The following is a 23,919-nucleotide window of genomic DNA, read 5'->3' on the forward strand; positions in this document are numbered from 1 at the left end:
TTAGCTGGCAATTGTCACCTTTTGATTAAAAAAAAAAAAACAGAGATATTACAATTAGTTCCTCTAATGTGAACGAAATACTACTTAGTCTAGGGTGATAATTAAGGAAATAAAAAGATAAAATTTTTTATTTAAAGTTATAGGGAGCACTTTTACTCATTCCAATAAAAATATTTTTTATTTTACTTTTTCAATATTCTTAACACATTAGTTAATATATATTTTCCTTAATTCATCAGTATTATTATTTGAGAGGACATATATGCCATGGCATCAAAATGATATCAATGTGTCAAATTACTGTATAACACCAAATCTCAATCATTCATTTTAATTTGATCTAACGACTCTTAGTAATTCACTAAAAAAGCTCACGTGACCCCTTTCTCCCCATTAAGCTCTCACAAATTTCTTATGTCCTTCCCATTGTCACATGGACCTCCCAGAATCGTAAAGCATGAACTATCACTGACTAACTAACACCCTTTTCAGGGTTGGTCCTTGAAAAGAAGGAAATTGGGAGATGGGGAGAGGGGGGAGGGGGCTATTGAAAATATTTAGACACTCTTATCTTAAAAAGTTTAATCAAATTTTATAGTTAAAAGAAATCTCAGCTTACAAATTCATACATAGTAGGCGACTAGGCGTTAAACGTTGGGAAAAATCTTTTCAAGCAGGCATATAGGTACTAGGTAGTATAAGAATTCTAACAGAACCTAGAAAAGCATTTAATTAATTCAAGTTTCCATATTGGGAAATTAAGTATGGAATCACCGATTCCAGTTTTATCTTTTCAAGATGTTCAAAAATAATAATACTCAATGCAATAAAAAAAATGAAATTTAATTGAAAAACTAATGATACTATCAGCATCCCCTACATGTCAGAATATATATCCAATAGCAGCACTAGGCGACTCAATGAACCTGTAAACAAGCACCACTTATTGAACTGAAAGAACAAATCAGAATCGAAGGGTAGTGGACTCAGTAGTGCTTAAATCAAAGCCTTGGTCAACTTCTCCTTTTACGATTGGTCAGTTTTTCCTTTGATGAGTTGCTGTTGTTTTGACTGATTTTCTTTATTTTGTGTTCATCATGGGACCTTTTTGGTCTTTGTATATTTTTTGGGCTGCTTCCCTTTTTACAGCTTGTGATTTGGAACTAGTCCGCTACTAATATTATATATTCTTATTTGCTGACGGAAAAAGCATTTGTTCCTATGCTGCTAATATACTAGCAAAGCTTCAATTTCCTGTTGTGACTTGTGAGTTTTCTTGGTAATTAACTTTGGAGCTGTGATGTACTGATTTGGGTGTCCATTTTTCAGATGGCTCTCCCAAACACCAGGATGCCTGTGGTGTTTTACTCCATGGTGTTGCTGATGATCAACAATTGCATTGAAGCGGTTTCGGTGAGATGAGATTATCACAGAACTGGATTCCATTTCCAGCCCCTTAAAAACTGGATGAACGGTTAGAATGAAGACTTTATTTCTGGACCTGCATTTTTGTTTTTGCATATCTTGCCATATTCTGTAGTTAGTTTTAATCGTTGACTGCATTATAAAAAACTAGAAAGCAACTGTGTCTCTTTGAAAAGGAGATGAATTAATGAATAGATTGTGATCTTGTTTCAATTCTTTTGTGGACATATTGCAGTAGAGGTCTTCAATAGTCTACGATTATTGCACAAAGTGGTTTAAGTCAGGATGCGTTAATTTGCCCTGGGGTTTGTATGTGGTGTGGAGGACTGGCTGGTTTTATGTATTCACTTGGTGGGTCCTAGGCTTATTTGCTTACTCTGAGTTTCATTTACCAAATTAGTGCATTGCAGATAGTTTGATCCATATGTAGCTTTTCTAAAGTGGCTAAATAAATCTAATTTTATGTTTGATTGTATTGTAAGTGTGTGTAAATTTGGTATGTCCAGATGATGCTGGCATAATGTTCTTTCAGCATACTAAATAATTGTAGAGAGAAATTATTCAAAGATATGAATGAATTGGGATATGTTGCCCTTGGGGCAAATGATTTCAAAAGGTAACTTTACAAACTACTATACTAATGGAAATTTTTTAAATCGTAGAAGTGATTAGTTTGAACCGATTGTTTTGGTTCCTCTCTTTCTGTGCATGTAATGTAGGACAGTGGACAACTTAAGATATTAGTGCTAATGAGGGAAATTATTCATAGTTATGAATGAATTGACCCTAGATTGGGGTATGTTTCCCTTGGGGCATATGATTTCAGAAAGAAACTTTACAAACTACAACAGAAATTTCATTTTAGTAAATCATATTCAGATAAGTTTGAATTCATTGTTTTGGTCCCTCTTTCTGTGTATGTAATTTAAGGTGGATGACTTAGGATTTTAGTGTTAATGCATCACGTTTTCGATTTTCCTACACATTTTATAATCAATAAATCCTTTAGCTTTTCATAAAAAAAAATGAAATTCTTGTTTTAATCATTGACTGTAAGTGTTGGTAGTTGATTAGATGATAGTTGATAGTTGATAGTTGATAGTTTTAGAGAATTGTTTTAGAAAGAAGGCTATATCATTGATTTCTTGGATTGTCAATTACAACATACCAATTGCCTATTTATAGGCTCAAGTCACCAACCTCTCAATGGTGGTGAATGTTTCTACATTACTTTAGGTCTTTCTAGAGTTTTCATGATAGATTAGTATCATGATAGTTCTAAATTCTTCTATCTTATACATAGACTTATAGTTCTAGATTGTTCTACCATATTCATACATATTATAGTTCTAGATTGTTCTACCATATTCATACATATTATATTTAAGAATATTCTAGAAATTTGTAGCAATTTCAACACTCCTCCTTGATGCAAATTTCTGTGACTCCGAGCATAGCTCATAATTCTTCAAATCTTGGTGTCGACAAAGCCTTCGTGAATATGTCTGCAATTAGATCTTCTGTTCTGCAGTAGTCGAGTTTGATCTCTTTAGTTGTTTCAGCTTCTCTGATAAAGTGATACTTGATTGCTATGTGTTTTGTTCTGTTGTGATGAACTGGATTCTTCGCCATTGCAATTGCTGATTTGTTGTCGCAGTTGATTTTAGTAGGCTTATCTTGTTTTTCTCCCATGTCTTCAAGTATCCTACGAATCCATATAGCTTGACTCGTTGCTTCAGCAGCTGCCACGTACTCTGCTTCTGCTGTTAATTGTGCTACTGTAGCTTGCTTCTTCGACGCCCAAGAGAACATTCCTGATCCTAGTGAGAAAGCATAGCCAGAGGTACTCTTCATGTCATCTGCTGAACCTGCCCAATCACTGTCGGTGTAGCCAAGTAATTATGAGTTGGTTTCGGTAGTATACCATATACCGAACTCTTTTGTTCCTTGTAGATTCCTCAAAATTCTTTTTCCTGCTCCAAAGTGTATTTGACTTGGGCTTTGCATGAATCTTGATAGAAGACTTGTAGTATACATTATGTCAGGCCGTGTAGCTTGAGGCTTAATGTAAAGTGTAGGCTCACTCTTGCTCCTCCTGAATCCTCGATCCATGAAATACTGATCGATTCTGCTATACCATGTTCGAGGTGCTTGCTTCAAACCGTAGAGTGCTTTTCTTAGTCTTAACACTTTGTTTTCTTTGCCTTCAGACACGAATCCTTGTGGCTGCTCCACATAGATCTCTTCTTCAAGTACGCCATTAAGGAAGACAGATTTGACATCTAGTTGATGGATACTCCATCCTTTTTGTGACGCAAGAGCTATTAGAGCTCTTATGGTATCAAGACGAGCTACTGGTGCAAATGTCTCATTGTAGTCAATTCTGGGTTGCTGTGAGTAACCCTTAGCTACTAGCCTTGCCTTGTGTTTCTGTATGGTTCCATCAGGGTTGTGCTTTGTCTTATAGACCCACTTAACCCCAATGATATCTTTTCCATGGGGACAATTTACTAACTCCCATGTGTTGTTTTTCTCGATCATCTGTATCTCTTCTTCCATTGCCTTGACCCATACTTCCTGCTTTGACGCTTCTTCAAAGCTTCCAGGTTCAAGTATGGCCAAGTTACAGGTTTCTTATATGTCCACCAAAGATCTCACTCGTCTTGGAGTAGACTCTGGTGACGATAGTTCTTGATCTTGTTGTTGTGGTGGAGGTGAAGGTGGTTCACCTGGGTCTTCTTCCTCAGCTTCTTCTTGAGGTAGTTGAGCGGGTATAAGAACGTTCTTCTCCACTTTTTCTTCATCCCAATTCCATGAAGCATATTCATCAACTTCAACATCTCGACTGATGACGAGTTTCTTAGTTTGCAAGTTGTAGACACGGTAGCCCTTAGAGATATTGCTATACCCAAGGAAGATACCTCGTATAGTCTTGTCTTCAAGCTTGTGCCTCTTCATGTCTGGAATATGAATGTAGCATATAGATCCAAAGACCCTTAGGTGCTTTGCTGATGGCTTCTTCCCGTTCCAAGTTTCAATTGGAGTCTTGTCTTTTACAGACTTAGTTGGACATCTGTTGAGTATGTAAACAGCAGTGTAGACTGCTTCAGCCCAAAATGTGTTAGGTAGTCCCTTTTCCTTGAGCATCGATCTAGCCATCTCCATAACTGTGCGATTCTTTCTCTCAGACACTCCATTTTGTTGAGGAGAATATGCGACTGTAAGTTGTCTCTCAATGCCTTCATCCTCACAAAATCTTTCAAACTCGCGAGAGGTGTACTCTTTGCCGCGATCACTTCTTAGTACTTTTATCCGTTTTCCACTTTGATTTTCAGCAAGGGCCTTGAACTTTTTGAATACTCCAAAGACTTATGATTTTTCTTTTAGAAAATATACCCATGTCATTCTAGAGAAGTCATCAATGAAGAGTATGAAGTACCTGTTGTTCCCATGTGATGGCGTCCTCATTGGTCCACAAACGTCCATATGTATCAGCTCCAATAGATCTTTCGCTCTCCATGCTCCACTTGTTGAGAAAGGAAATCGGTGTTGCTTACCAATAAGACATCCTTCACACACTTCATTGTTCTCCTTTATGCTTGGAAGATCTCTCATCATGTTCTTCTCATGTAACAACTTCAAGGCATGTGAGTTGAAGTGGCCAAATCTTCGATGCCATAGCCATGAATCATCAACTTGTACCTTCATGGCAATGTTTGTTGCATATTTTAAATTTAGAGGGAAGCTTCTATTGCTTTTATTCATCTTTACTTGGGCTATCTCAGACCTTTTATTTTTGTTGTCTAAGATTTTGCATACACCTCCTTCAAAGTGAAGCGTGTAGCCTCTCTCCATCATTTGGTCAATGCTTAGAAGATTTTCTTTTAGGCTGGGAACTAGTAAGACATCATGGATGAGTCGCGTACCTTTATCTGTCTCCACCATGACAGTGTCTTTGCCTTTTGATTCAACCACACTTCCATTTTCCAGTCGAACTTTGACTTTGACAGACTCATCAATACTTTTGAAAATGTCTCATCCTTGGCCATGTGGTTGTTACATCCACTATCCAAGTACCAGTTTCCTCCCTTTTCTTTTATTGAGTCTTGAGTGGCGTAGAATGTACATTGTTCTTGATCATTCTCCTCTACGATATTAGCTTGATGCCTATTTTTGTTGCGACAATTTTTCTCTACGTGCTCGAACTTCTTGCAATGGTTGCATTGTGGCATATTACGAAACCAACAATTTTTCTCTGCGTGGCCTTGCCTTTTGCATATATTGCATGGAGGATTTTTATCTGTTTTGTTCTTAAGGAAATTCCTAGAACCTTTTCTTCTTCTAGAAGTTTCTCCATAATTTTTCTTTCCTCTATTTTCTTTGTTTTGGGACTGAAATTTAAACTTTGACTGGAAGGCATTTTCAATTGTATCTTCTTTATGCCTATACAGTCTTTACTCATATGCTTCAAGAGAGCCCACGAGTTCTGTCTCTGATAGAGTGGACAGATCTTTGGTTTCCTCAATCGTTGTCACGATTGGGTCAAACTTTTGGGGCATAGTAATTAGAATTTTCTCAACAATTTTCTTGTCAATAATATCTTCCCCAAAAGCTCTCATTTGATTAACTATTTCTTTAACTTTAGAATAGTAATCTTTAACTGTCTCAGACTCCTTCATCTTCAATAGTTCAAAATCTCTTCTTGGAGATTGAAGTTTAACGACACGTACCTTAACACTTCCTTGAAACTCCTCCTGCAATGTGTTCCACGCTTCTTTGGCAGTCTTAGCTCCCATAATTCTTGGGAAAATTGGATCAGTCACCGCTTGTTGCAAGGTGAACAACGCCTATGAATTTTTCTGTTTATTTTTCTTCAACTCTTTTTCTTGAGATGCATTAAGAGCTGAAGTATCCGCGGGAATGGTGAAGCCTTCTTCTACTATGTCCCATAAATCTTGAGATGAAAAATATGTTTCCATTTTAACACGCCAGAAATCATAATTTTCACCATTGAAGATAGGGACAGAAATAGTTGACGATTGAGTAGTGTTATCCATAGCTTAGAAAAAATATTATTAGAGTGGGTTAATAGTACAAAGGAAATTTTTGAAGTAGTTGGGAGGATTTTGGAATGGTAGGTAGGTAATATAACTACGCCCAATGTATGACCGAACGTAGCTCAGATACCATTGTTGGTAGTTGATTAGATGATAGTTGATAGTTGATAGTTTTAGAGAATTGTTTTAGAAAGAAGGCTATGTCATTGATTTCTTGGATTGTCAATTACAACATACCAATTGCCTATTTATAGGCTCAAGTCACCAACCTCTCAATGGTGGTGAATGTTTCTACATTACTTTAGGTCTTTCTAGAGTTTTCATGATAGATTAGTATCATGATAGTTCTAAATTCTTCTATCTTATACATAGACTTATAGTTCTAGATTGTTCTACCATATTCATACACATTATAGTTTTAGATTGTTCTACCATATTCTATACACACTATAGTTCTAGATTGTTCTACCATATTCATATATATTATATTTAAGAATATTCTAGAAATTTGTAACAACTTCAACAGTAAGTCTGCTTTATTAAGAACTAGAAAGAAACTGTGTCCCTCTGAAAAGGATAATTATAGGATAATCGTAAATAGCAATTATTCAAAGTTATGAATGAATTAATGACCCTAAATTGGGATTTGTTTCCCTTGGGGCATATGATTTCAAAAGGCATTTTAGTAAATCATGATCATATTCAGATAAGTTTATTTAAATAAATTGTTTTGGCCCCTCTCTTTCCGTGTCTGTAATGTAGGACAGTGGATCTAGCTCTTCATACAAAAAAAATGGCATTCTTGTTTTAGGCTATTTTGATAATTGATAGAAAGAGAAGGGAAAGGGATGAAATGTAATAGTTTTTAATGTTTTTTTTTTTGGAGTAAGAAACCAAGATTGAAATTAAAAGTGCAACATAATGTAATAGTGTTTATTATGATTTTCTCCCTTGTACTCATGCACATCATTGTAGTAAGTTTAATCCTTAAAGATGAAACTTTTCTTTCATTTGCATCAAATAAGTAGACTACTTCTGCATTTTGATAACATTGTGTAAAAAGTTTGACAGTAAAATTTAATATTATTCTTTTTTTTTATAAGAAATGAGTAATTTTAACCATTCATATAACATTAAAATGTGTACCAAAAAATAATACATTAAAATACATGCTTCCTTTACTTATTTTGACAGTCTCATGCTATCATATATAAACATATTATGTAGAAATTTTATAATTTTAGTTTTCATTACCAATCAAGCTAATAACTTTCTTTCCTTTGCATGTAATCCTTTCATGGTTCCTATATCTCTGTAACGATGTGTCAATCACATGCAGATCCAAACGGTAAGCAAGAACTTTATAATTCTATTATATTTTACTTTAAATTTTTCAATGACAACCATCCATATATTTGTGTACACCATCTCACACTTTTAATTGTCAACAATGCAGGGCCAATGTACTACAATGGAGTGTACCATCTGTTCTACCAGTACAATCCCAAAGGGACAGAGTGGGATAACATAGTGTGGGCGCACTCGGTGTCCAAGGATCTGATAAACTGGAATGGCATTGAACATGCTATTTATCCATCAAAGCCCTTTGACAAATTTGGCTGCTGGTCAGGGTCTGCTACCATAGTCCCCGGTAAGGGGCCCATGATCCTCTAAACTGGAGTTATAGACGAAAATAACACTCAAGTGCAATGCTATGCCGAACCAGAAGACCCAAATGACCCACTTCTTCGGAGATGGGTGAAACCAGACAGGCTCAACCCAGTTGTGGTAGATAAAGATGCTAACCAAACTGAATTTCGTGACCCCACAACAGCTTGGTGGGGAAAGGACGGTCACTGGAGGATGCTGGTGGGCAGTGTAAGGAAGCGCAGAGGAATAGCTTATCTATACAGGAGCAAGGACTTCATGACATGGGTTGCAGCCAAACACTATCCATTCCATGGGTGGTACGGGTATGTGGGAGTGCCCCGACTTTTACCCAGTTTCAGTTATAGGAAATGTAGTGGGGAATCCAGTGAAACATGTGTTGAAGAACAGCCTTGACGATACTAAGTTCGATTACTACACTGTGGGGACCTATCTGGAGGATAAGGATAGGTATGTGCCTGACAACACTTCTGGATGGTTGGGGCGGGCTTAGTTATGATTATGGCAACTTCTATGCTTCCAAATCGTTTTTTGACCCCAGCAAGAACCGGAGGATCTTATGGGGTTGGGCAAACGAGAGTGATAAACCAAAAGACAATTTTCGGAAAGGATGGGCAGGAATTCAGGTACTGAATTTATATTTATGCATTTCCTTTAACCCAAGGTTAAAATAAAATAGAGTTTTGTTCTCTTATTTTATATTTCATATGGTTTTATCTTTTGTTTATAAGTCCTAAGTAATAAGAGTTTGATAGGTTGACTGTAGTTGCACTCCTTATTTTCTGGTTGGTTTTGATAAAAGTTGGTATTCCACGAGTGGTGGTAGTAGTTACTGGTTCAGGGCTATTTGGAAAGCCAGTATTTTTATCAGTTTCAATAGATGCAGCTACAGGCCAGGGTACAATAATTTCTCTTAAATTGTTCAATCTAATCAGGAGACAATATATTTTATATTGTTAAATACTCTGACATAAAATTATTCAGTTTAAATGTAAAATAAAAAAATTTGTTTGTAAGAAATTAAATTTTGCCTCCATCTTGCTCTTGTCTTTCTTTTTTTTATACCCTAACTATTCTCTTCACCGCCCAATCTTACATATGTTTTCAATATTTTTTTTCCTGGATTGAGAGAGATAATTCTAGATTTATTCAATCTTTGCTCGATTCTGAATCTCTAACTCCCTTTCATGTTTTTTCTTTGGCATTCAGCTATAAGTGTTTTATTTTTGTATCCTTATACAAATTAAAGGAATTGTAATATGCATGTATGTGTCTGGTAAAATAATTAGGCAATTCCACGAACTGTGTGGCTCGATTTTACTGGGAGACAATTGGTGCAATGGCCTGTTGAAGAGTTAAACAGTCTCAGAGGCAAAGAAGTTAACATAGACAATCAAAGGCTTGAGAAGGGAGATTATAGTGAAGTAAAAGGAATCACTGCAGCCCAGGTCTAATTCTTAATTATGCATTAATGAGTGTATGTTCATACAAATAAACACATATAACGGTATTATATAACTGCTGGCAGATGTTGAAGTTATGTTCGCCTTTTCAAGCTTGGACAAGGCAGAGGCATATGATCCTAAGTGGGTAAAGGCGCAGGATCTATGTGCTGAAAAGGGTTCAAAACTACAGGGTGGGGTTGGACCATTTGGACTTCTACTTTGGCTTCTCAAAATCTGGAAGAGTTCACTCCTTTGTTTTTCAGAGTTTTCAAAAGTCCAAATAAGCATATTGTTCTCTTATGCTCTGATGCGAGAAGGTTAGTCTATTCCAAATTGGGATGAGAACTTCTAGTTTTCTTTCTATCTTCATGATAGGATGGGTTTTAGGACCAAAAGAGATCAAATAAGTGATTGGAGAATTGCATTTGATAGGGTTAGGTTATTTTAATTATATGTTATTTTGTTATTTTGTATTTCCTTCGAATTGGTTATTTTTGTTTTTGATATTTCTAAATAGTTCATCTTTGAAGAGTGATATGTACAAACCCCAATTTGCTGGGTTTGTAGATGTGGATTTGGCCGCAGATAAGAAGATTTTTCTTAGGAGTTTGGTATGTGCAAATTCAATTCCATTTGGTGCTTATATATAGCATTTATGAGCTCCAAAATACTAATGTATAATTATTTAATATTCTTTGTTTTTTCAAATGAATGGAAGATTGATCACTCAGTTGTGGAGAGTTTTGGAGCAGGAGGGAAGGCAAACATTTTGTCCCGGGTCTATCCTGAGCTAGCAGTGATGAACCAAGCGTACTTGTTTGTGTTCAACAATGGTACTGAACCAATCGTAGTGGAAAACCTGAAAGCTTGGAGCATGATATCTGCTGATATAAAATGATCAGCCAGTAGCAATTGAAGTCCAAGTTAGTTAGGTTGCTACTGGTAGTTATGCCAGGGTGAGTGGAACTAAGACATATCATTAATTAGTTTTTAATTCCTGTTGGTTAGTTACCCATGTAAACAGTGAGATACTTTTCTTTATAAATACCTTTATGCAATGAGAATCGTTTTCTTCATTCAATCTTCTCCGTTGTTCATATCTCTCAGCTTGTAATACTTAAAATTTGACATAATGTGATTTATCTGTTTCTTGCATTGTCTTTGGTTGACCTACGATATTTGTGTGTCACATATAGTTCTATTTAGGTTCTGTGTTCATTTGTCTAGATACAGTTAATATGACAGCCCATTCATAAATGAGAAGGGATCCAAGCGCTTTGTAAAAATCACAATATCATAGGTCAACCAATCAAAATCACCAAATACTTTCAATTGTTGAATGTGTAGATTGTTTGGGTGCTTGGTCATTTGAGAAGTTGTGATGATTGGATGACTCACCAACAAATGAACTGACTTGATTAACAGTGTGAGGCTGGATTTTGTTGTGCTGCAGAATAGTTAGCAGCTCTTGAATTTGATCAGGAGTGAATTGAGGAAACAAAGTCTTCTAAGTGGGAAACCATGTTTGTAGCAACATGGGTTGTTAGATTTAAGCTTAAAACCAATTAGCACCAAGTGAAGTTATCCAACAAATATTTAAGTTGCATCCTGAAAATTGAAGCAGGCGATATGAAATTTCCTGACATTATTTCCCATTTTATGACATTGTTTCCCATTCTATTACAAAAGGTACATTGTTTCACTGTGATTTCCTCTTCCTTGAGTGAACCTCTTCCTCTTCATCTTACATTGTTTCGCTAGGTGCATCTCTTCCTCTTCCTCTTCCATTATTAAAGGTAATTTTGGTTTTCAAATGAATAATAGTTCTGGTTTTCAGATGAAGTGACCAAAACCTTCTAATCAACAATTCCATTTAGTGACTTGTCCTTCCTCTTGAATAACGAGAGAAAATACCTTGCTAATTGAAGGCAAGGATTTCGAAAGCAAAATCCGAGTTCTAGCAGTTCCATAAGCTTCTCCAACACATTTAAGAAAGCAAATTACACAATCTTATTCTGTCTGCTGTTTAATCGCATTCTTATCACAATTACAATTTGGAGTAGCTAGTGAAAGCTCAAGCCAAAAAACATACTCCGAGAATATGAGTGAGCATTATGCCACTAAAAACAACTCATTTTTTTAAACTATACTTGACACTTGTTAGTAATTTGATTCTTGTCATAATACTTACATTATTTGATTCATTAATAATAATATCTTTGACCCATTGATTAGAAAATCTCATTTATTAATATTAGTATTTAATAATATTTGATGCTATACTCCTTTTCTGGCCGTTATTTATTTTATTAATAATATCATTTACTTGTCACATTAAAATTCCTTGTAATTGATGATTATCTCTCTAAGCAATTCTCTACTTAAGGCTGAAAGAACAGGAAGCTCCACAACCACAGTGCACTTGATTTCAATTTCTATTCCCCAACTTCAATTTTTGAGCCTTCTATATGTCATCCATCGTATTCTAACAAAGATGATGAACTTGAAGCACCTCTCTATAATTTGCAGCATTCTTGTTGTGGCTATCATTTCAATGTCAGCATGTCATTGCAGAGTTTTGCAACCAAATGATTTGAAACTCATTGAGGAAACTTGCAAGAGAACCCCAAATCCTAATCTTTGTCTTCAACTCCTAAAAGCTGACCCCCGTGCCCCTAGCGCTGATATTGCAGGCCTTGCATTGATTTTGGTCGATGTGATCAAAGCCAAAGCAACCGAAGCCGAGAAAACAATCAAGCAACTTCTTAAGCAGGGTGGGAACAAGAAAGCCTTAAGTGAATGTGCTGATGATTACGATGGGATTTTGATGCTTGATGTGCCAACTGCCACTAGGGCTGTGAGGGGAGACCCCAAATTTGCAGAAAATACGGTAAGTGACTGTGCTGTTGAGGCTGATTCTTGTGAGAATGGCTTCCATGGGAAATCACCACTCACCCATGTGAATAATGGTATGCGTGATGTGGCGAATGTGGCAAGGGCTATTATTAGGAATTTGCTCTAGGTACTCATTATTTGCTGTTTGTCTAGAGAGGAAAAAAAAAGTGTCATTTATAAACTGTCCAAATATAAAAGGATAATGAGAGACATTATTGTATGAAAATGAAATCTATTTGGTTGAATGTTATTGGAAATTGTTGACTTGTGTGTTGTTCAGGCATTTTCTGTGTTAGTGTGATAATTAAGATTGGGCGAACCAACAGAATTTATAAATATATACTAGTTTGTTTTATTTGTTTATGATGCTCAACGGAGATTTAGCTAGGATGAAAAAGAACTCATTGTTTGAAGATTTTTGTTTTCTTGTGAACGCTTAAATTTGTTTATGATGCTCAACGCTTAAATTTTGGTTTCTTGTCCTATTTTTTAAAAAAATACTATTATCGATCATATCATTTAAAGAATAATACGGTAATGTATAAAATTTTTAAAAATCAACATCAATTTTTTATATTACAAAATTCTAACGTCTTATCCAATGGCTGTTATTAAAATGAATTTTTAATTTCTTACCAGTGGTCATCAAGGAATCATACACACATTTGGTTGTAAGATGACTGGGGCAACAAGGAACGGAGTGGCGGACCTATATGCAGTTGATGGGGTGTATTTGACTCTGTAACTTTTAAAGAAATACAAATATATATATTTATTGTTGTTATTTTGTACACCCCTAATTTTATTATTTTAACCCCTGCTCTTATGTTTTCAATCGTTCTCAAATTTTATCTTGTGTTCGTAAAGTTTTTAATCCTAACCTTTTTTAAATTCAATTTTTAGTCCTTAAACAAAAGTTTGTTGAGTTAATATCCCTAAACTATTTTTTTAAAAATTTGACTTTTAGTTCCTAAGCAAAAACTTGACCGGTCAAGCACTACTACAAAAAACACATTTAGCATCGTCAAATTAACATCGGTTTTACACAAAACTGATGTTAAGGTAAACGTGGTGGCATATATGTAAATAATGTATATTCCTTAACATCGGTTTTTTGTATAACCGATGTTAATTAAAAGACGTTAACATCTGTTTTTTAAAAAACCGATGTTAACACCATTCGTTAACATCGGTGTTTTTAAAGCCGATGTTAACATATCATACGATAACATCGGTTTTTTGGAAAACCGATGTTAACATCATTTCATTAACATCGATTTTACGGAAAATCGATGTTAACGAAATGATTATAACATCGGTTTTTCTCAGAAAATCAATGTCAACGTTGACATCATTCGGTTAACATCAGTTTGTTATTGAAAACAGATGTTGGACTCATATTTTAAAATTTCAGAACCCGACCCCTAGCTACTTTCCTCGCGCTCTGTTCTTCGCTTGTTCTTCTTCTTCTTCTTCTTCGCTTCTTCTTCTTCGGGACCGTGAGTACAACTTCTTCAGGTTCTTTGTACAGCTTCTTCGCGACCGTGACACGTAGCCACGTTACCTAGGTACAACTTCTTCTTCTTCTTCTTCTTCTTCTTCTTCTTCTTCTTTGTAACCGCAAAGACCTTAGTCTTTGTTGTCTTCTTGTTGTTCTTGTTCTTGTTCTACTTCTTATTCTTTGTTTGTTTGTTTGGGGAACTTGTGCTCACTGCAAGGATGTTTGTTTGTGTGTGTTGCAAGGAGTTGGTTTATGGAAGTCGTGTTCGCTGCAAGGATTAGGTTTTTGCTCGCATTGTGTCATTTTGAGTGAGGTAAACTATTTGATGTCTAAGCTTCATTTTGTCTAACCTACTATGTCTGTGTTGTTTCGGTTCGAAGGGCAAAGTAGTGACCTAATCGAGGTACGAGGAAAGCTTCATGTCTCTGTGCCATTGTTTTAGATCTCACTGCCATTGTCACTGTTTGGGTTTGAGGTAAGCTTGGTCCCTGTGCCTTTGTACATGTTCAAGTTGTTTGGACTTAATCTCTAGTTGGCTTTTTGTTTTCAATGTATTTGGTTCAAGAGCCCAGTGCAGTTTTGTACATGTTTAATCAATATTGAAAAGGATTATGAAGATTAGTGTTGTTTGAAGGGACTACATATTGAAGCTGGGATATGTCGTCTTGTCTGGTTAAACGTAGGTGTTATGATTGGTCAGCCTGCCCAGATAGTCTGGTTGGGTAGTTGTGAAGTAGTCAAGTAGTTGCTGTGTTGAATTGAATGTGATAGAAAATGATGGCTTTGATGTTTGGGTGTATTGTAGAGGGTGAGAACCTTGTTGGTGGCTTTAATTGTTGAAGGAGTTCTTGTCTTGGAACTACGAATGGAAATGGTAAGTGAGCATGCACGGTGGTGATTGGCATGTGGGTGGATTTAATTAGACCATTCACCTCCCTTTCCTGTCTCACTTGTCCACATAGACATTCCTAGGCTTCGTGGGTTTGCTCTTTTCATCGTAAGATGATAAGTAGGAGGGGAGAAACTGCAGATGAACTGGTTTCTTTTTCATCTTGTCCTTTATAGTACAGTGATGGTGGAGTGTTATAGATACTTATAATTCTCTTTGATGGTGGAGTGTTATAATTCTCTTTGTTGCATGATGTGTACTGATAGTAATAGCATCTAGATATGTTGGATCTATAAAGCAAGGTTTGAAGGAGAATAGTATTGTTCTAAGTTGCTCTGCACAGATAAGTAGCTCTTAAGTCTTAAGTAGGTTGTTGTTGGTGTTTTTCCTATTTTGGGCTAGTTAGTTGATACAAGAATAGGATAGTGTAATATAGTTCCTGAAAATTGTGGTGGTGAATTATAATCAATCTTTTTTCTGCCTAGGATTTGGTAACAATTTTTATTTTTATAATTTTTTATATTAGAAAGGTGTAATAGCAATGATTTACCCATTGCTCAATTTATGCTACTGTTGCTTTCTTCTTTATTTTCTAAGTAATCTTGTAGGCTAGGGTGTCCATGATTTTTGTCCATGATAGTATAGATCCTGTTAATTTCTTTTATCAATTAATATATTTATTACTGTTTATGGGACCTCTTATCACTTGCAGGCTGTGTTTTTCACGAAGTTATATGCTTTTGAAACTCGTAAACTGGTTGAACGTCTCATTAATTATGTCATTTACAAGGTTAGTGTTTTTCTGTTTCGCTCTTTTCTGAAATATGTCACTGTGAACTTTATTCTGATTATTTATTGACAATGAATGTTACTAAAGTATATGTTTGTTTAGAATCATTTTATTATCAAGTCTATTGTGTCTGATTTATGGATGGGAGCTACTGCATTGATTGAGCATCTCTTTTTTGACCTCTCCCATTCTTTTCTTTTACTGAAGATATAAATTTTTGTTGATGTGTTGGTTTAGAGTTTGCTCCTAAGATTTGTTTTTAAGCAAGATTTGATTAGCAAGATTTGATTGAGCATCTCTTTTTTGACCTCTATTGTGTCTGATTTGTTGCACAGACACAGACACACACACCCACACACACAGAGACACAGAGAGAGAGAGACACAGACAAAGACACACACACACAAAGAGAGAGAGACACACATACACATAGAGACATACACAGAGAGAGAGAGAGAGAGACACACACACACACAGACAAACACACACACACACACAAAACTAAAAGCCATGCACAACTGAAAATGCTTCCTAAACGGTTTCCTTTTCCTTCACATTCTGTGTCTTCATTCAGGATGTTACTCGAGTATTTAGGCTGACAAAAGTGTTGGTCATGTTGTGAATATGGTTATATTCAGTATTATATTATGAATTCCTAATTCCTTTGGCTGGTTAATGTTTTGAGTTAGTGGTGGATAATGTTCTAAGAGGGCTTCTAACATGCACATCAGTTATCCATAGAGCACATTAACCATGTCTATCGTCTAGTGCTTTTTATGTCTTTTCCTTTTATTCACTTTCTTCTTGATACTGTTTCCAGTATAAACTTAGCGGCAATGTCTTTAGTCCTTGTGTAGGATAAAGAAAATTACTGTATATTCAATTAATTGGTTGAGGCATATATATAGCATACCACTATTAATGCTTGTGCATTTCTTTCAATTAAAGGGTGAAAGTTCTTCCTATTTGTTTATGTGTGAAATGAAAGTAGATGTGAGAGTGACTATGAGTCTATGAGTATGAGGTCTTTCTGAGTCTTACTCTATCACAAAACAAAAGGCTCAAATTAGATATTTTAGGCACTCAACTTTTTAGAGGTTGATACTTCAAACAACAGTAAACAAGTAATCCAAATTATGCTTGATATAAAAGAAGCCAGGAGAGATAAAAGAGGGAAGTTCAAAGGGGTTAAGATTAGCAGAATTTAATGATGTCATTCTGCAGTTGTCAGTCATGATAGTTTTCTTGTTTTTTTCTTTGATTGCAGAGTATTTTGTGTTAGTGCTTTCTATTTTGAAGTAAAAAAAAAAAATTGGACAACTAACCTTCTATTAAAATAAGGTTAAAAATATTAGACACAAGATGTAATTGAAGGGATCCAAATTGGTCATAAGGCAATTTGGGAAGGGATAAGACAGCTAAGAAGAAAAATCCAAGACAGAGAGATATAGGAGGACATGTTTCCGGTGTCCAATACAAGAACTTAAACTTTAGCTTATGTGCTGTTAGTTTTTTGGGGCAAAATGAGACTGATGATTTCTGTTATTGTTTACTTTTTGTCTGAGGACAGATTGGAATTACAATTAATTTATTAGGTTCTTTATTTGCTTTTCTCTTGCTTTCTCACTTCACAAGATGTTATATTCTGAGTAAACTAAATACATCAATTTATCTGCAAGACTACTTAGTATACTAATGTGTGTAACAGACAAATTTCATGTACAAATATTTGGCTTATGCCAAACTAGCTAGATCAATTTATTTGCAAAATATTTCACTAACTTTTTTCTTCCACTGAATTTTTAGGTGACCAGTACTATTCTTCCACAGATTTGTTTCTCATCAGTGATTCATACACTGATAAATTGGTTGTGATTGATATAAGGCAGCCTCTATTTTTTGTATCAGGTGATGATCATTTTTCCAATATCAATGATGTCTATATTTTGATTTGTGTATACTTGAGAGAGTGTGTCTGAGTATAGACGTATATATTTTAATTCTTAATCCCAAGTAGCAGTGTGGAGTGACTGACCCCAAAATGATATTGCAGGATAGTGGGATGGCTGTTATTTTCATTTTTAATTCCATTTCTGTTTGAACTGCTATTTTCATATCACACCAACACAGTAGAAAATTATATGGTTGCCCATTACCGTTCACTAACTTACCAGTAACCAATTCAAGTAGAATGACACCAAAGCCATAAACATCTTCCTTAAAGATATCTAATGCACCAGCATGAATAGGACTGCCAAAAAGGGAACCTCTTTGATCATCCATACCCATAACACCATATTCACTTATACTTGCCCCGACATTGATGTTACTGCATGTTACTGCATCAGTACATATCTAAAAGTAGATACCTTTTATATACATTTTAACTGCCTTAGGTTCCTTAGGATCCTTTAAACTTCCTTTTAGATACCTTTTAACTGCCTTAGGTAACTTAATTAAAAAATTGATATCTTCCTTTTAACCAAGATGTTATTTCTAATAATGAAAAGCGATTTACAAATCCATGATTTGTACCAACTGAAGGATGAAATTAATGCAATTAGAACTTACATGGAGGCTACATGGGAGGAGCTTCTTGTTAGACCAGAACGGCTGGGTTCAAACATCTTCTGAATCATTTGATTGAAGGAAATTAATTAAGCTAAATAATTCAGCTTCAATTCCGTAGCTTTGCTGTTAAGTTGTTTCCAGGTTCCACACACTTGAAGTATATATCACTTCCTAGCAGTATTAATCACTTCCTAGCTCCCTTTGTGAAGCCTAATATACAAGACATGTGAAGCTAGCTAATAGATTAAGTTGTGATCACGATTTGGCACTGTGCACGCACGAATTGTTGAACCTTTGATGCAAAGTAGTACTCAAATAATGGAGATGGAAGTAGTGTGGTTGTCTTTCCTTGTACGAAAGCAAAATCTTGGGGGTGTGAGGGAATGTATGGCTCTACGAATTAAGACGAATTGGGTAATAAATACTACTATATAGTCCATGTGGTCTTGGTTGGGATAGCATACAAGTCATTTCACAATTTAATTCCTAGTACTCAGCGAAATAAATTTTTTGGGAATTACCTCTCAAAGGTGTCCACAAATTTCATGAAGTTCTCTTTTGTCATTTTATATACTAGTTAGGTGTCAACCAAGACAAAGGTGGACCAGCATCATATTCATGTCCTTCCTTTTGCCTGTATGCATACCAGCCTCACTTATAACCAATGTTAATTGATTATAAGGCCTACTCTCATTTGATTTTTAGATTCCACTAGGAGTGATTTTCGCCAGTGTTGATCTTGCGCTCATTGCTGTTTCCAAAAGTGCTCCTGTGCTCATTATATAAAGTACTTCATTGTGCTAAAGCCTCCAACGCAGGTATTTATATCTGATTCAAAAAATACTTAGAAATTGTTTTTGTAAACATTACTTGTATAGTTGTAGAAGTCTTTGATTTATACCAGCTGGCTAATAGAGAGCACATAAAAAAACTAAACCCTGCTTTTAATAATAACTACTAATAACATGCTTCAAATCTTGAATGCTGCAGAGAAAAAGATAATAGACACTAGTTTGTCCAAACCAAATACACTAGTTTGATTAAAAAAATTCCTTTTATGAATCTGATGTTGTTGTAAAGGCCTTATGGGATGAATCTGATGTTTGTGCATAGGGATTGTAAGGCCTCATTTTATTTGGTATAGAGGCTTGCAGCAGTTTAATAGATTAATCCAAACATGCACTAAGTTTGCAAATTTAACAATTGTAGAAGGGTTTTCTCCCTTGGCAGAGCAAAATAATAGATTTGTGTCTCTAATTTTCTTGTCTTTCATCAATTTTTCTTCTGTTAATACATTACGTTGATCTTTAAGGACCTTCCAAATTACCTGTATGATCAATCTAGCATCGAATTTGAATTACAACTCCATTAACACCTCATGGATTTTCTGAAAAGTAAATCTAAAACATCCCCAAGAACCCATGTTTGAACACTGCCCAAATCATGACCCTTGTCCACAGTTCTAACCACTAGAACCAATTGAATGCCCTTTCATTCCAAATCATATAAGCTATCTTTTCGAGACCCTTGTAGGTTTATCTGGGAATCTGTCTATGCCAGCAATATAGGAGTGCATGGTGTGGTTGATGATGTTTACAGTATGATGATCCTTTGCTACCCTCAAATGACTCCCCACACAAGCACACACACACACACACTCATGACACAAACACATACAAACCCTAATGACAAACACACACACACACCCTCATCACAAACACACACACACACACACACAAAGCCTAATCACAAATGCACATAGACACCCTAATCACACAAACACACACCCACCCTCATCATCCTCATCACACACACACCCTCATCAGACACCCTTATGACAAATACACACACACACACACACAAACCCTAATCACACACATACGCACACACATATGCACACACACACTTAGTCAACCTCATGACACACACACACACACACACAAACCCTAATCACACACACACACCACTCTAACATATTCACAAAAGAATACACATACCCAACTACAATAATAAAGAAGACACACACACACTTAGTTGATATTTGTCTGTAATTGAAATTTAGATTTTGTATGTTCTTATACGTCATCAATGTAATGTGCTATATAAACAACTGTTGTTCATGTTGAGTGAACCTTAGATTCTCGTTTGAGAATGAATGCAATGATTCTTGCGGACAGTTTGCATTAGTCATTGTATTTAGTCTAGAATTGTCCATTTGGACAGTTTGGGGAGACTGGTATTTTTATATTAGATTCATTCGTTAAGGTTATTATTATTTTGATTAATTTGATCAAATTTCAGTACAATGCATTTCACGTTGTTCTCTGAGTGCATACTTGATTATCGGGAAATTAATTTCACCGATGTCATGTCGTGTACTTGGAGACCAATGCGAAATGCTACCGAAATTTAGTCAAAATTTTCAAAATAATGTTAACCCTGACGTTTGAAGCTAACATAAAAGACAATCTTCCTAAATGGGATAGGGCCACACCTATAAATAAAAAAGTGAGATTTTCATGTATGGAATTGCTTAGATGGATCGAAGTTGGATGAATAAAAGTCACATGAGCCTAGAATGTGAGGATGACGTCGAGCAGTTCTTGCAATTTGCTTCAAAAAGAGGTCAACCGAATGAAGAAGAAAAATATTATTGTCCTTGCATCAATTGTTTGAATGGAAAATGATAACTACTAGACGACATACGAGACCATCTATTGTGTGATGGGATTAAGAAGAATTACACGACGTGGATATGGCATGGTGAAGTGATAGACATGCAGAGTGGGTCCCAATCTGAACCGTTTGATGTAGACATGGGAGATCGCTTGGAGGACATGATTCGTGACCTTGGACAAGAGTCTTTCTAGCAAGCACACGCCCCTATGTATGAAGGATTGCAGAGTGATTCAAAGAAACCTTTGTATACAAGGTGCAAGAATTCCTTAACCCTATTGTCTGCGGTGTTAAGTCTGGTTAATATGAAGGCCAGGTATGGGTGGAGTGACAAAAGTTTCACCTTACTGCTTGAGGTAGTGCACAATCTGCTTCCAGAGGACAACACGTTGCCTAAAAGTTACTATAAGGCGAAAAAAGATATTGTGTCTGATGGGTAAGGAGTATCAAAAGATTCATGCTTGCCCCAATGATTGCATACTGTACAGGCATGAATTCTAAGAAATGTCAAAATGCTCTATCTGTGGGACTTCACGGTACAAAGTGAAGGATGAAGAGGAAAGAAGTTTTGATGAAAACTCTAACAAGGGCCCCCCAGTGAAGGTTTTGTGGTATCTTCCAATCATTCCAAGGTTTAAGCGTCTTTTTTCTAATGAGGACGACACAAAAGACCTTACATGGCATGCAAATGGAAGGGTTTCTGATGGAATGGTCCGTCATCCGGCTGATTGCTCGCAGTGGAAGAAGATTGATGGTTTGTATCTGGATTTTGGGAAAGAGCCAAGAAATCTTCGACTTGGACTAGTCAGTGATGGAATGAATCCATATGGCACCTTAAGCACTCAACACAGTTCATGGCCAGTTCTGCTAGTAATTTACAATTTTTCTCCTTGGTTGTGCATGAAGCGAAAATACATGATGTTGTCTATGATGATATCGGGCCCAAGACAGCCAGGAAATGACATTGATGTTTATCTAACACCGTTGGTTGAAGATCTGAGAAAGTTGTGGGACGAGGGGGTTGTAGTGTTTGATGCGTTTTGCAAGGAGACATTCAAAATGCGTGCAATGCTTTATTGTACCATTAATGACTTTCCAGCATATGGGAATCTCAGCGGTTACAGTGTTAAGGGTCATCATGCATGCCCCATCTGTGAAGAAAACACAAGCTACATACAACTAAAACATAGAAGAAAAATAGTCTACAGTAGGCATTGCCGCTTTCTAACACCCAATCATCCTTACAGACGACTAAAAAAAGCTTTTAATGGAAAAACCCAAAAGAAGGATAAAAGTAAGAGTTGCATATGGAAGAAGAGGTACATTTTCTTTGATCTTCGGTACTGGTCTGATCTAGACATTAGACATTGTATTGATGTTATGCATGTGGAGAAAAATGTTTGTGACAGTGTGATTGGGACACTCCTTAACATTCAAGGCAAGACGAAGGATGGCTTGAATACCGTCAAGATCTAGCTAATATGGGGATACGATCACAGTTGCATCCAAGGTCTGATGGAAAGAAAATTTACTTGCCCCCAGCTTGTCATACTTTGTCCAAAAAGGAGAAGATAAGTTTTTGTCAGTGTCTTTGTCGGGTGAAGGTTCCACAAGGATACTATTCAAATATTAAGAGTCTTTTGCAGTTGAAGGAGCTTAAGCTTGTAGGGTTAAAGTCTCACGATTGTCACGTGCTCATGCAACAATTGTTAGTCGTGGTTATATGAGACATCTTGCCAAACAAAGTCAGGTTAGCCATAACTCGCCTGTGCTTTTTCTTCTATGCTATATGTAGCAAAGTCATTGATTTTGTCAAGTTTGATGAGCTGGAAAATGAGGTCGCAATTATACTGTGCCAGTTAGAGATGTATTTTCCCCCTGCTTTCTTTGACATCATGATTCACTTGATTGTGCATGTGGTTAGAGAAATCAAATGTTGTGGTCCTGTTTATCTATGGTAGATGTACCCGGTTGAGTGATACATGAAGATCTTAAAAGGGTATACAAAGAATCTAAAGAAGCATCTATTTTTGAGAGGTACATTGCAGAAGAAGCCATTGAATTTTGTTCAGAATACATTCAGAAGGCTAAACCTGTAGGCCTTTCTGAGTCTCGGCATGATGACAGAGTGGGTGGTAAGGGTTCAAGAGGACTGCATGTGATCACTCCAAGTGTAGAAGATTTGTTACAAGCTCACTTGTATGTCTTGAACAACAGTAATAAAGTTTTGCCATACATACATAAGCATGAAGCTTTAGTCAAATAGAATAATCCAAAAATGTCAAAGAATTGGGTGTTGATAAAGCATAACAAGACTTTCTGTGATTGGTTTAAAGATGCAATCTTTGCAGATGAGAATACTTCAGAAACATTAAGAAAGCTAGCATATGGGCCTAAAAGAAATGTTATAACTTGGCAAGGATACAACATAAACAAGTATTCATTTTACACAAAAGCACAAGATGACAAAAGTACAATGCAGAACAGTGGGGTCACCCTAAGGGCTGAATCTCAACACTTCGCAAGTGTGAATAACGCCAATCCCTATGTAGCATCCATCCCTTACTTTGGGTTCATTGATGAAATTTGGGAGCTTAACTATGTGAAATTTACTGTATGTGTTTTCAAATGTAAATGGGTTGACAGCAACACCGGTGTGCGCACCGATGATATAGGATTTACATTGGTAGACCTAAAGAAACTTGGTTACCACAATGACCCTTTCATCATGGCAGAACAAGCTAGACAAGTATTTTACGTGCAAGACCCCTGTGATGAAAGGTGGTGCGTGGTTCTCTAGGGCAAAACAATTGGTGTCAATGTAAAAGATGATGATTCATACATGGACACCTATGTTAGTCCTTTGACCGAACAAATGACTCTTAATGTTGTCGAAGAAGAAGAAGCTGACGACGTTCATGCTAATCGTAATGATCATGACGAAGGAGAATTAATTAACATCGTCTAATGTAATTTTCTATTTATATATTTGATTTTGCTAG

General features: G+C 36.1%; 1 protein-coding gene and 2 pseudogenes across 1 annotated transcript; all 3 read left to right on the forward strand.

Annotated features, from left to right (window-relative positions):
• The window catches only part of LOC114403585, a 141,093-nt pseudogene that overhangs the window by 60,036 nt on the left and 57,138 nt on the right, over positions 1-23,919 (forward strand).
• Positions 1,435-10,493, forward strand: LOC114402799 (annotated as a pseudogene).
• Positions 11,989-12,687, forward strand: LOC114401434 (cell wall / vacuolar inhibitor of fructosidase 1-like). The gene has a single exon (XM_028363945.1). It carries the CDS (start codon positions 12,090-12,092, stop codon positions 12,615-12,617), a length of 528 nt encoding a protein of 175 aa, XP_028219746.1. The 5' UTR covers positions 11,989-12,089; the 3' UTR covers positions 12,618-12,687.

The sequence above is a fragment of the Glycine soja genome, chromosome 20, assembly GCF_004193775.1.
Source record: "Glycine soja cultivar W05 chromosome 20, ASM419377v2, whole genome shotgun sequence".
In the NCBI taxonomy this organism is placed as follows: domain Eukaryota; kingdom Viridiplantae; phylum Streptophyta; class Magnoliopsida; order Fabales; family Fabaceae; genus Glycine; species Glycine soja.

What these genes read in the sequence shown, in the direction of transcription:
- LOC114401434 (XM_028363945.1), top strand. Translation starts at nt 12,090, where the DNA reads ATGATGAACTTGAAGCACCTCTCTATAATTTGCAGCATTCTTGTTGTG.